Here is a 13,228-nt window from a genome sequence, read left to right as displayed (position 1 = left end):
TGAATATGCTCTACGATTCTATGATCCTAAGTGAATCTTTCCAGAGACTGGCTATGATGCCCTAGTTTATCAAATTTAAAAAAAGAAAAAAAAAAAGGAAAACTACCAACAAAACAACAAAATAACTAGAACTAGACTTATGTTCATGGCTTCATCTACCAGCAGTAAAAATGGTTTATTACAATAAACACTTTTCTAATTAAATAATTTGACATTTACTTGGAGCAAAGCACTACTCCAGATTTGCAAGGCAAGCTAGGGAGCTGAACATCAGTGGTAAAGATTTTATCTGTTTGATAAACTACACTGAAATTTCTAAATTAATTTTCTGAAGTAGTTTGGTTACCATACAACAAGGTAAGGTATAATTTTGCTAAGTGCAAGCTTGGAGATTTGTTGTTTCTAGTAGCAGCATAAAGCTAATGCAAAAGGCAAATATTTCATTTTCTCTATTCTGATATTTCTAATTTGAACTTCTCTTTACCTACCACTGTACAGTTAAGGAAGTACCTGTTTTTCTCTGTGTCTGATTCAAGGGCCTTTGAACTCAACAGAAATAGGAACTAAAAGAAACTAACAGAAAAAGGGTGACGGAAATTTGAATGGGTTTGGAATGATGATCTCAAGGAGAAAAATAAGTAAAAAAGGAAAACAATCAAAAATAATAATAAATTTTCAACAAATTATTCAAAGACTCCATGTTCCATCCATAAATCAGAAGACATTTTGGGAATCTCTGAGGCTATCTTCTCCTATGCACTATGCCTTTCTACCACTCTTGCAATATTAAAATGCCTATGAAATTCAAGGTCAAAAAAATCAATGCAGATATAGGCATGAAAGCATGCATAAATGATTTCCATTATCATCCTGAGTAATGGCACTACCTAATTGATTATCTCATCCAACAAGGATGTGTGTTTGATAACAAACCACAGTACTAGTGTACAAGATTTGTAGAGGCGGAGAAGAAACCAGGAATGAAGGGCAGAGAGACACTTTTACTGAAAAGCATTCATCTGAAACTTGAATCCATCATTTTAACCCATCATTAAGGTCCATAAACTGCATCACTCCTGCAGATTTCTGCAAGTGGTGCTGCTCCACCAGTGTTTATTTCTGTAAGGAAATTGGTGGGGAAAAAAGAGATTTTAAAACATATTTCCAGTGAATGGCAAAATATATTTGTGATGAGCTTTTACAGAGCTGTCTAAATTACTGAAATGGAAAGTGTGCAATCTCAAAATCTAATTATAAAAATAAACTCTAAAAGAATATATTTACTTCAGTATACACTTTCAGGGTTCACTTATAATGCTTGGCTCAGCTGAGAGTCAAGATAATTGTGTGGAAAAATTATACGATGAATCTTTAGCACTGCTTACTTACCAGTGCATTTCTTTTGCCTGTTCTCCCTTTCTTTAACCTTAATTTCATAATCCAACTGGATGCATAGATACATTAACATGTAACATGTCCAGAGCCCATTTAATGCTGTAGTGGTGATACTTAAATATGTGGCCAACATATTTATCTTCTCCTTGTTTCTTAAGCTCTGCTGCCTTATTTTAAAACTAGAAGCTGAAAGCAGGCAAGCAGACAATAATAATTCCATCAGCCAGTGAGGTGTTCCAAGTAGGAACTTTGGTAAATTTACTTCTTTTTTAACTAAGTGACCCTTTGGAAGAAAATTTTGCAAAATCTCCCCTTTTTCCTAATCTATCTGTTCATTCTTATTCCATCACACCCTGTGAAGATAAAATTGGTTGTGGGACTGCAGTAAAACCTTATTGGTGAAATAATCCAGCTTTAAAAAAAAAAACACTAAGGAAGGTGTGTCCAGCTACAACACAGGGCATGGCATGAATGACCTTGGACTATGAAACGAGAGAAACAGAAATCTTTCACACTTAAAAAAAGGTACGTGGCACTCACTATATGCTCTTTAGTTGAAGGTAGCTGGTCAGAATTTTTCATTCATATCTTTTAACCCCAGAATAAAGTACACTTATGGTAAAAATAAAATACTTTGTAAAATTATCTTCAGATTTTTCATTATTTTTCACTTTTTCATCTCAGTTGAAGCTTTTGAATATTTTGAATATTCAGGATCTTGTTTTTCTTTTGGCACCTCTTGCTTTTCACGTTTGCTCTGCATATCCAAAAAAATATCCTTAAAGATCTCCCAGAATGCTCTCAATTATGTAATTATCATACTTTTGCTTTTTTTAAAGGAAGTTTTCTCATATATATTTATTTCTACCTTTTGGAGACTATAGCTGTGTTTGCCTCTTCAGCTTTTTTGGTCATAGGGAGTTGCTGACTATCAATACCTGGTGGTTGCTCTTCTAAAAGAGACTTGAGGCACTAACATTTTGAAACAGTGTGCATGCCACTCAAGATGACATCAAAGGCTGCTTTTCCTCATGTGGACTCTCTAACCTGTTGCTTTATGAAGCATGCACTGGTAATGTCTGAATACTCAGTATCTCTGTCATGCCCTGACATGACATTGTCTGGTTTTACAAAGCACTTGAAATGTTCTGTTAGTGTTTCATGCTCTCAGAATGTCCTGCTCAGCACACTGCAGTCATGTTGTTTTCTGGTGGGAGAAAACAACTCTGTATTAATCACTGGTATGGTTACCTTACTGATCTGACTGGATTTAAAAAAGGGGGGGAAAGCCTTCATTTACTTACAGTACCATGAAACCATCAGCATTTCCTACTCCAGATTCAGCAGGCACTACTACAGATTTCTGGCATACTTTGCTCTGTGGTATTCATGTCTATCTGACTGCCATCTACAAACTCTCCAAAACGACTATTATTCTAGTGTCCCCACTGAGGCTAGATATTACACATCAACTATGTCATTTCTAAGACTTCAAACATTTGTTTAGACATGTGGATACCACTGTTATGGTTTTCTCTTCTGCAGTGTATTTAAGTGACATTCTATATCATTTAGCTATCACTAATGGCAGGATTAAAGGCAGTCTCAGAAGGAACTATACTGGCTCTACATAAGCTTTCTTTCTCAAACTAATATCTACCAAAGTCTTATTCTTTCCATTTAAAAGAGGTACCTATCAAAATAAAAGAGCTTAAACAACTGAAATCAATTAGCATCAGGAAATTGTACATTCTGATGGGCCTGACTCATCGATGTGAAAACTGGCAGCTCACATTGCAGCCCCTCCTTAGTAACACATGGTTATGAACTTCCCAAAGTCTCTAGCTGTTTCTATTTGTAAGTTTGAAGGTTTATTACTTACTATGGTGCTCAAATATCAGGGGAAAATATTTCAAAATTGGACAAGCAATTATCTGGTTGTATAATAGTGTCTAGTTACTAAAGCAGATAGGTTTTGTTAGGTCAAGCAGGTTTTTGTGTCCTTCAAAACTACAACCTAGATGTTGAAATCTTGGATTAATTCTTAACTCTTGCTCTGGTTTTAATTTTTGTATTTGTTTTGCAGATAAAATCATTAGGAAATTTGTACACTGAAGGAAATGTTCACAACAATAGTGTGCCATTTACAGAATACGAAAGTCAGTTTCAGAAAACACAAACACCAAGTGATACTAGAGTGCCATACATTTCTAAAGAATAAAAGCTTCTTTCAAACAATAGCAGAAGGTGACATAAGCTATTTTCCTCTGTAAGAAACAAGGCTTAAGTCATGGGCAGTGTCCAGTGAATAACATGCCAGAAGCATTATTCTGGTTTGGCTCCCTCAGACTTTCTATTGTGTAACGCAGATGAAGCGCATTTACTTCTCATTTCTCACTATGGTGATCAATATAAGCTTATATTCAGTGAATGTTATGAAAAATTTGCCAATGACTTCAACCAGGACAGATTAGAATCTTTACTTGATTTTTTCCACACCTTGGCTTGCCAGGTGGTCAAGGCAGGAGACTGTCCTGCTCTGCTCTGCTGTGGCCTCATCCTGATGAGTACCGTGTGCAATTTTGGGCAACAAAACAGAAGAAAGATATAAAGCTACTAGAGAGCCACAGAGGGCTATAAAGATGGTGAAGGGTCTAGAGGGGAAGCCTCTAGAGGAGCACCTGAGGTCACTTGGTCTGTTCAGCCTGGAGAAGAGAAGACTGAGGGGAGACCTCGTTGCAGTTACAGCTTCCTTGTGAGGGGAGGAGGAGGGGCAGGCACTGATCTCTTCTCTGTGGTGACCAGTGACAGGACCCAAGGGAATGGCCTGAAGTTGTGTCAGGGGAGGTTTAGGTTGGATATTAGAGATTCTTCATCCAGAAAGTGGTTGGGCACTGGAACAGGCTCCCCAGGGAAGCGGTCATGGCACCAAACCTGACATAGTTCAAGAATTGTTTGGAGAATACTCTCAGGCACATGGTGTGACTCTTGGGGCTGTCCTGTGCATGGCCAGGAGTTGGACTTTGATGATCCTTGTGGGTCCCTTCCAACTCAAAATATTCTGTAATTCTGTGAACTTTATGGACACCCTCTGAAATTTGTTGTGACCATTTTTCTATTGCACTTTTTGCCTTCTTAGTTACATCTCAAGCTCATTTGTAAATGCTTGTAATAGAATACCAAACATCCCTCCCTGCTTGAGGCATTACTAGCTGCACAGATAGAATCTAATTCTTTCTCCTTTTATTTTACTTAATTTCTTTAATAGGTTTGGTCCTCTTATCATTTCTGTGCCAACTGCACTCTGAAATTTTATGAAATTACTCTATCCTGTGAAACATTGCCTCCATAATGCAGCCTGTCTGCAATTCTTGTAAAGTTTCTGTGCTTTAGTCAGACTGAGGACCACATTGTTTTCTCTTGAGCAATGTTTTATGGTCATCATCTGCAGTCATCTTTTTATTCATTCTTGCCTTACAAAGCCTCCACCAGCCCTGTGCCCTTGCTAGTAAAATGTCAAGTAATCCTGAAGCCTGTGGTTATTGGATCTGGGTCGTCCATTGTTGCCATACTTTTGTCTCTGTGAGTTTCTCCTCCTGCTTCTCCTGGACCTGAGCCACCTGTAATATTGCAGTCTGTGGGCCTTGCTGCTCTCTCAAACTTCAGCCTCATGCTTTCATCTGTGGTTTGCTACTGGGGCAATTACACTTTACCCTTTCCCCTATGCAGAAAATTGATAAAATTTATAAATGGAATAGTCAAAAGTGCTACAAGTTTCTCCTGCCTATGCACCTTAGTCCTTCAGAGCCTTTACAGGATTGATCATTTTGCCATTACTTCATCAAGGGAAACAGACATGTTCCTCTAAAGCCTTCCTTGACAACTTTCTGTGTTCTACTCCTTAATGGGTTGAGTGCATTTCTGCCCCAAAGTGTGGTCCTGCAACTGTACCACCCCTTTTGCTGCCTTTTTTCAACCTTCTCTCAGAGGTCCTTTCTCATCATAGTACAGAAACAAAACACTTGGACTGTTTTGTCTTCTTGCTTCTTGTCTTCATTCCCGTCAGCCAAGGGAGCTAGATGCTCCTCCATCCTCCTCCAGGGACTACTATATATGGCAAATCATTCTTAATCTTATCGTAAGATTTCAAATTCCATCTAAATTAAGTTAAAAGGCATGACTAGGTTTGATGTCTGCAAGTTGTTTCTTTTGTAAACATTGTGACAGAAGTTGATTGAATTAAGTAAAAACATCATCCAGAGTTTAATTGCTGTCTTAGGGAAAGAATTATCACAGTAGTATCCATGTGTACATGTATAAACAGACACATATGTATGTATTATGTATACATTGCAACCTAATCTTCGGTCTCTTTTCTTTGCTCAGCTAATTCAGCATATTCCTGTCTATGTGTTTAGGTGATCTAGCTGCACGTAACTGCAATCCTTCTCACTCCTAGATAACCAGGAGGAATCACCTCATCAAGGAAATTAACATTCCTGTTGTGTTTTGTGAAGTACATTTTAGCTGGACAGTTGTTCCAAACCCACATTTTTAATGTGTCAAATATACCCAACTAATACATATTTGTATATTTATCCTCATTTCAGCTGGAATAGAATTAATTTTCTTCCTAGTAGCTGGTACAGTGCTGTGTTTTGGACATAGTAGGGGACTGTTCTCATGTTGGTAACACACTGGTGGTTTCAGTTGTTGCTGTGCAGTGCTCACCCTAAGTCAAGGACTTTTCAGTTTCCCGGTCTCTGCCAGTGAGCAGGTGCACAAGAAGCTGTGAGGGAGCACATCCAGGACGGCTGATCTGAACTGGGCAAAGGGATATTCCACACAACAGAACATCATGCCCAGCATATCAACTGGGAGCACTTGGCTGGGAGGGCCCAAGCGCTGCTGAGGGCCTGACTGGGCATCAGTCAGCAGGTGGCGAGCAATGGTATTGTGAAACACTTGAGGCTTTTAGGGTTTTATTTCTGTCTCTCTTTTTGCTGTCTCCCTTTCCAGTACAATTTTTTCCCCAATTATTAAATTGATCTTATCTCAACACAGGGGTTTTTCCTTCTTTCCAACTCTACTCCCCATCCAGTGTGAGGTGGGGGGTGTGCGAGCAGCTGAGTGGTTCTTAGTTGCCAGCTGGGGTTAAAACACAGCACTGTGCTTCTGCTGCTCCTGCAGCAGGGGTTTTCGTACACCTACAGTTGTGGAGCTAGTGAAGCCAATTATTTCTCCCAAGTCTTTTCACAAAAACTATAAATTCTACTAGGCTGTTGGGAACAAAAGTCTCAGACAGAAATGCATAACCTCTCGGAAGCAATTTGGAACTTTACTGAATTATCTGCAATAATAATCCATGTATCTATAAGTTTTTCAAATGACAGTTTCAGACCACGGTAAACAAGAATCCAGCTTAAAAACAAATAAAAACAAGATTCATTCTAGATCAGTCACTTTTAAATCTAAAACCCCATAAATTAATTTAACATTGACTGTACCATTTGGGTTTTGTTAATTTTTTGAGTGTTCAGTAGCCTTGCATTACCTAACTTTAATCATGCACCTTTAATTCAAGTCTAAATTCCCTACTCCTGAATCCATACTTTTCTATACATCAGTTTACAGAGTGATGGGAATTAATGTTGGTCTTTGCTTACCTCAATCATGTAATGATAGGAGAAATTTGCAGCTTTACATATGTCAGGAAAGTGTGGACTGGATACTCAGGAAATTGTTCATGGTTTTCCCAAGACTTTAGAATTATTTTTTTTTACTTTGAAGTTCCTCTCCTTACTCCCACTGTTGCTCTTCTTATAACACAACTTCAGTCTTAACTTTTGACCTGTATAAGGAAACCTACACTTCACTATGGGGACTTTAAAGCATTTAAAACTTTTATCAAACTCAAAACACAGAGGAAATTATTTTCTTGTTTGTTCACAATTTGCTAGCTTGGTTGGTTAAAGCATGATACTAATAATGCCAAGGTTGTGGGTTCAATCCCTGTATGGGCCTTTCACTTAAGAGCTGGACTCAATGATGCTTGTGGGTCTCTTCCAACTCAGAATATTCTGCTATTCTGTAACAACGTAATTCCCCATACCTCATTCTGATAAAAGAAATCAAAACTATTCCACCTCAGCATCACACATATGTACCTGAAGATACAGTGTGCATGCATGTGTCCTTATTATGTGTATGACAATGATAAAAAATATATTAAATAAATTAGGAACTTTATTAATTGAGGAATTCAATTTCTTTTCAAAATGGAAAACCTGTTTTTGTTTCTTGGGTATATAGAAAATGAACTAACTGATTATGCTTAATATGCTATTGGGGTAGGATGACCCTTATACATACTGTTTTTGTAAATCTGTTCAGGCAAGTAAACTGGAGATCTCCTGTAACCTATGGATAACTATTTCCACATCACTGTGTTTTGTTTGTTTCTGCAGCTATCTGCACAAGAACAAATACCTGGAAGTTATCAATGATGATGCATTTCTGGGAGTGCACAGTGGACCAACTCTACTGTAAGTAGAAGAAAATGAAGTAGAGAAATCTTTAAAAATAATACTATTTTAGGTTGCACTTTCTTTCCAACCATTAGGAGCAGAGCAGCAGGGATGGGAATAGCATGTTTACAAAAATAATACCAGCAACAGAAGCTGTGCTTTAGGGAACTGATTTATAAAATGCTTTTATCTTACAGTAAATACACCGTTCCTACCAATTTTTCTTTTGAAAGATTCTGTACTACAATCTGTTTTACAACTGTAATATAAAATAAGGACCCTAGAAGCACACATGTAAAGGAAACTGAAAGAGATGAAAAAATAATTTTAGACAGAAAAATACTTACTTCTGGTGCTGTCTTTTCTTCTTTCTCATGTAATTTGCTTCCAGTCTGATTTTATAGTTCCCTAAAGAACTTTTCACTAAAATTAGGAATCATAATTCAGAATGAAAATAAAAGCTTTAAAGAAGTTAAGAACTTCTTGAAGAATCATGTTCCCTGGCTCAAATCATGTAGTATGTAATGTAGAGCACACAACTGATCACAAGGAGAACTGAAATACTGAAAGAGGGACTTCCTCCTCCACTGCAAAACCAGATGGTGCTGGCAGTGCTCAGTCCATATAAGAATAACTTTTACTTTCTGCTCGTCAGGAAAACAGCATATTCATGGCAGAATAACAGTGCATTGTTCACAGAAGGATCCTAGCAGCTAGCTATAATAGCAAAAGGTGCAGAAGATATTATTTTTCTTCCAGAATCTTTCCAACTCTAGAAAATCAGGCTGGCTACCAGCAACATAGGAAACTACAGCAGAAGTTGTACTGATCATAATCAATTTATGCTAAGAAGAATTGTGTCTATGCTGTGCAAAATTGCAACAGATCTTTGATGGCAAGGTCATCATCACACCTCTGGTTCTCTCTGTTCCCCATATCTCAAATTAGATGCATTCCAAGGTCTGTGTGTGAATGGTAGCCTGTCTTCTTCTGCTTCAGTCACCTAAATTACATTGTCTTCTGGGGTGAAGAGGAAGATCTGGCTGCAAGCCCACCTTTCAGGACCACATCCTTCCTCAATACCTTTACCACAAGGTCCATCGAAGTTATTAGCAGAGTCCTTGAAAACAGGACATGAGACCAGTTCTGGGAAATACCAGGTTTTCCTTTCACTGGTGTGAGGGGAGAGAGAGTCATATGTCTGAAGCAGATACCTTCAATAATTGGACAGTAGAGGGGCAGTCCATAATAATCATAGAATCATAGAATCTTCAAGGTTAAATGAAACCTTTAAGATCATCTAGTCCAACCATCAACCCAGCACTACCACTGTAACCCCCAAACCACTAGGGAAGGGGGTCCAGAGGGAGGGAGGGAACTAGTCCAGACCTCTTCATTTGGAGCTGCAAAATCCTTGGGATGCAGATGTGTATGAGAAGAATAGGTAAAGGCAGTAACACACAGCACTGTGTCCCTCAGGATACTGTCCAACATAAACATGCCTTTTTGTTTTTTCGTATCACCGACTCACCTGAGAGATAAACCTCAGTTGTGCCACGAGTGGTCAGATCCTGAGACAGAAGAGAGATGGTAGTATTTTCTGGCCATGTCTTAAAAGGTAGACATATTTTGTATAAGAAAAGCACAGTCAAAGCCCTAGTTCAACACCAGGAGAAGAACTGGCCATCTAGGCAGAGCAAAGGAGTGTGTTCAGGAAGCAGAAGGCAACAAATCAAGAGGGAAAGCCGAGAAAGCTCACAAAGGGGCTGTTCAACTGCCTGTCTGTGGTGGCTGTTGCTCCTCTTCCTCCCTGCTAGTTGCATCAACTTCATTTCCACTGCTTCTGCTTTCAGAAGGGGTCAGGCTACCTACCCCTGAACTAGAATGGCCATGGTCAGAGAACTGTGATAGAGGCTGGGTTGGTGACATGGCAGCCTTTTCTTTATTAGTATTTGGATAATAAGGCATTTTTCTGAATATTGCAGATGGCACCTTTCTCATTTTGTTCCTGGCCAGAAAGACATTTTTCAGTTGATAGAACTTTACCTGGATTTCCATTACATATTTCCATTACAATATTACATGGTCACAATAAATACAGTCTCCAAGCAAGGTGCACTCTTCTGTTATATTTGGGGTGTCATACAGCTTCCAAACATAGCACAGCACATCTTCCCTCTGAGGCTACAGGTGGCACAATGGGTTGAAAAGCTGCTTCCTAGGGATGGGAGAAGACAAAATATTGAGGATCTTAAGTCAAAGGGAGCTGAGAGCTTGCAGCAGCACAGATTTTTGACTCTTTTGACTCCAACTTTGCTTACTGTAGGTATTTAAAGCACCAGTGTTGTTATTGTTATGCTAGACATGTGAACAAGTTAAGATGCTGCTAAGAGTTGTGGGTTAACCACATGCAATAATAACACTGCCAGGTAAGCTCCCTCTGCAAGGGCTAACTTTGAGATGTGTGAGCTACATGATACCTCTTGGTTTAGGGGCTAGAGATGACTTCCTAGGATATGCATATTTAACTGTAAAGAACTTCCCTCTTATTCTGTGTTTTCAAGTTAGATCTCTCAAATTACTTGAATTTTTTCTAATCTTCTACAATTATTTTGCTATCCTAGCTACCACTGATCCTCAATCTCAGGACGTTTTGTAACAGCCAGCTATCCATCTCCTATTTGAATGATATATCTCCATGGCTAGTAAGAGTTCTAGTAGCACTTACAACTAAAGAGAAATAGTGTCATTACAGAGAGAGGTATTGCTTTTCAAAGGCAGAAAGCAAAAAATGGCACATAAGCATAGCAAATCAAAAGTGATTTAAAAAGCCAGAGTATTTCACATCATGGTACTTTGATATACTAGTCCTAAGCTAAAGATTTTAATACAGTGTCACAGTTTAACCCTGGCCTGAATCTCACGTCCACACAGCTGCTGACTTACCCCTGCACCCAGCTGGACTGGGAAGAGAACTGGAAGGGTAAAAGTGAGAAAACTCATGAGTTGAGATAATACAGTTTAATAATTAAAAAAAAACCAACACATTGAACCCACACACATACAAAAATAACCAAAACACAAACCAGAGGGGGAAGAAAGAAACCAAACCCAAGAACAACAAGTGATGCAACGAAACCAATTGCTCACCACCAGCCTATTGATGCCCAGCCAGCCCCCAAGCAATAGCAGTCCTGGCAAACTTCCACCCAGTTTTTATTGCTGAGCATGATGTGATAAGGTCTGGAATATCCCTTCATCAGTTTGGGTCAGCTGTCCTCGCTGTGTCCCCTCCCAAATTCTTGTGCACCCTCACCCTTTTTGCTGGTCAGATGGTGTGAGGAGTAGAAAATGCCTTGGCTCAGTGCAAGCACTGCCCAGTGGTACCTGAAACATCCCTGTATTATCAACACAATTTGCACTCACAAATCAAAACCATAACCTCACACTAGCTGCTGTGAAGAAATTTAACTCTATGCCAGCCAAACCCAAAACTGAGTGGAAATCTAATATTTATTGTTGTGTCACATCGATGGCCACTAATATCTCCCACAGGAAACAGAAATGTTCTTGGAATTAGTGCCTTAGTATACACCCTGCACTATACCATCATGATCAATATTAATGAGTCATTTACAGAGAGACCAGAGATTTGTTAACTTGCATAACAGTCTGAGAAGTCTGACCAATACAGCCCGTCCATATTCCTTGCGCAGCGTAAACAGCTTGGCTTATTATAAGAAATAATTTGTTAAGTCATTTTTGCTTCAGGCACTTAGCTGTTGTTAGTTGGCCATCGGATACTCCTCGAAAAGAAAGTTCTGCTTTCAAAACTGTTTTGCCTTGAAAATTAACTCTATGGAAAATTATTGTGAGAATATTGCTATTTTATTGGAGCAATGAATGGCACTGCTTATAATGGGAGCAGTCTGCAGAAAAAAAACTAAAAAAAAAAAGAAAAAAAGGAACATTTACAGATCTCAAAAGAGAAACTCTGTCTTGCCTCCCCTAGCAAGCTGGAAGAACTAATTGTCTGGAGTTCCCTTTATGCACTCTTGAATTGAGATAAGAATTTATGGTTGATGGAACATCTGCCCCACAGATGGTGCTTTTTTCTGATCAGAATTTCAGCAGCAACAGCAACTTAAAGGCTGAAATACAGACCATGGATCCACCCTAATGGGGTAATATTCCATTTGACCTTAAAGAAAACCAATGAGAAAGACTTTACTACAAAGAATTGTGCCTGTCTATATCTTTGTTTTGTTAGTTTGGCTATGCTTTCAGACCCCCTAATTAGATGTTTTATTTAAGTAGATATTGAAAAGTTAGGTAATTTTTTTTTTTCAAATTTTCAGTTTTTCCCTGCAAAGGAAGCAGGAAGTCAGTAATTCTGGTTCCTTTGTCACTGATGTATACCCAGATGTATACAGCATCTTCATAGATGTATACACAGATTGCTCCCTTTAGAAAACTATTTTAACAGGATAATAACAGTACATTGCTCTTCATCTGAAAATGAAATCTTGGCAAGGATGCAGCAATTCAGCAGACCTGATTTACTAAATGCAATGAGAGCTGCATGAGAGCTTTTGCCTAGAGCAAAAGTTCAACAGAGTACAACAAAAATACAATCAGGCTCATTAGTCAATTAGCTTTTACAAAACACACAGTCCAAACTCAAAACATTACAGTCACACAAGATATATATGATTAGTTAATTCTCTGCAGAATGCAGAATTGCTCTTCAAAGCATCATTTCCCCATCTAAGAATGGGTCCTACCTCAGGAGATTCTGTTGTTCCTGCCACTGGGCACAAGCAAGTCTTCAAGCAACAGGAGCACTCTGCATTCTGCTAATTAAACAATGCAAATTTGTAGATTTAAAAAAATCTTTCAGTAGAGAATAAAATAATATCTATAGTCTAAGCCCATCTATTATATATTTATTATATATTTTATGCTTTTTAAACTATTGTAATACTCAGAAATTGGTATATGATTAGGCAAAAATTCTCAATTGTACTATGATGCAATCAGTCTCTTTTTCTTAATTATCCGTCTTTTAAATAATCAGTACTACTTGATTTCATACTACAACTGCAGCTTACAGCAATGAAAAGGATTGTTGGCAAAAGCTATTATCTCTTATATCTCCTCTGACTTCATAAAGTCAACAAAGAATTAGACCAAAAAATAATAACTCGGGAAAAAAGAAATAAAATTTGAGCAACTAAATATCTGTTTAACACTTCTATAATATACAGTTGGTTCAGAAAACAACATCTCTGAAATCAGAAGCTGTA

At 38.2% G+C, this 13,228-nt stretch overlaps 1 protein-coding gene across 2 annotated transcripts in view; it reads left to right on the top strand.

Moving 5' to 3' along the window:
- The window catches only part of TSHR (thyroid stimulating hormone receptor), a 64,611-nt gene that overhangs the window by 40,445 nt on the left and 10,938 nt on the right, over positions 1–13,228 (top strand). For both annotated transcript variants that reach the window (XM_017813822.1, XM_017813823.1), the window contains exon 6: positions 7,863–7,940. In XM_017813822.1, the coding sequence (XP_017669311.1) occupies positions 7,863–7,940 (78 nt within the window). The remainder of the gene's footprint in view (positions 1–7,862; positions 7,941–13,228) is intronic.

Source organism: Lepidothrix coronata, unplaced genomic scaffold, assembly GCF_001604755.1.
Source record: "Lepidothrix coronata isolate B3197 unplaced genomic scaffold, Lepidothrix_coronata-1.0 Scaffold43, whole genome shotgun sequence".
NCBI classification, from domain to species: Eukaryota; Metazoa; Chordata; class Aves; order Passeriformes; family Pipridae; genus Lepidothrix; species Lepidothrix coronata.
This window is presented reverse-complemented; position numbering and strand designations above follow the sequence as displayed.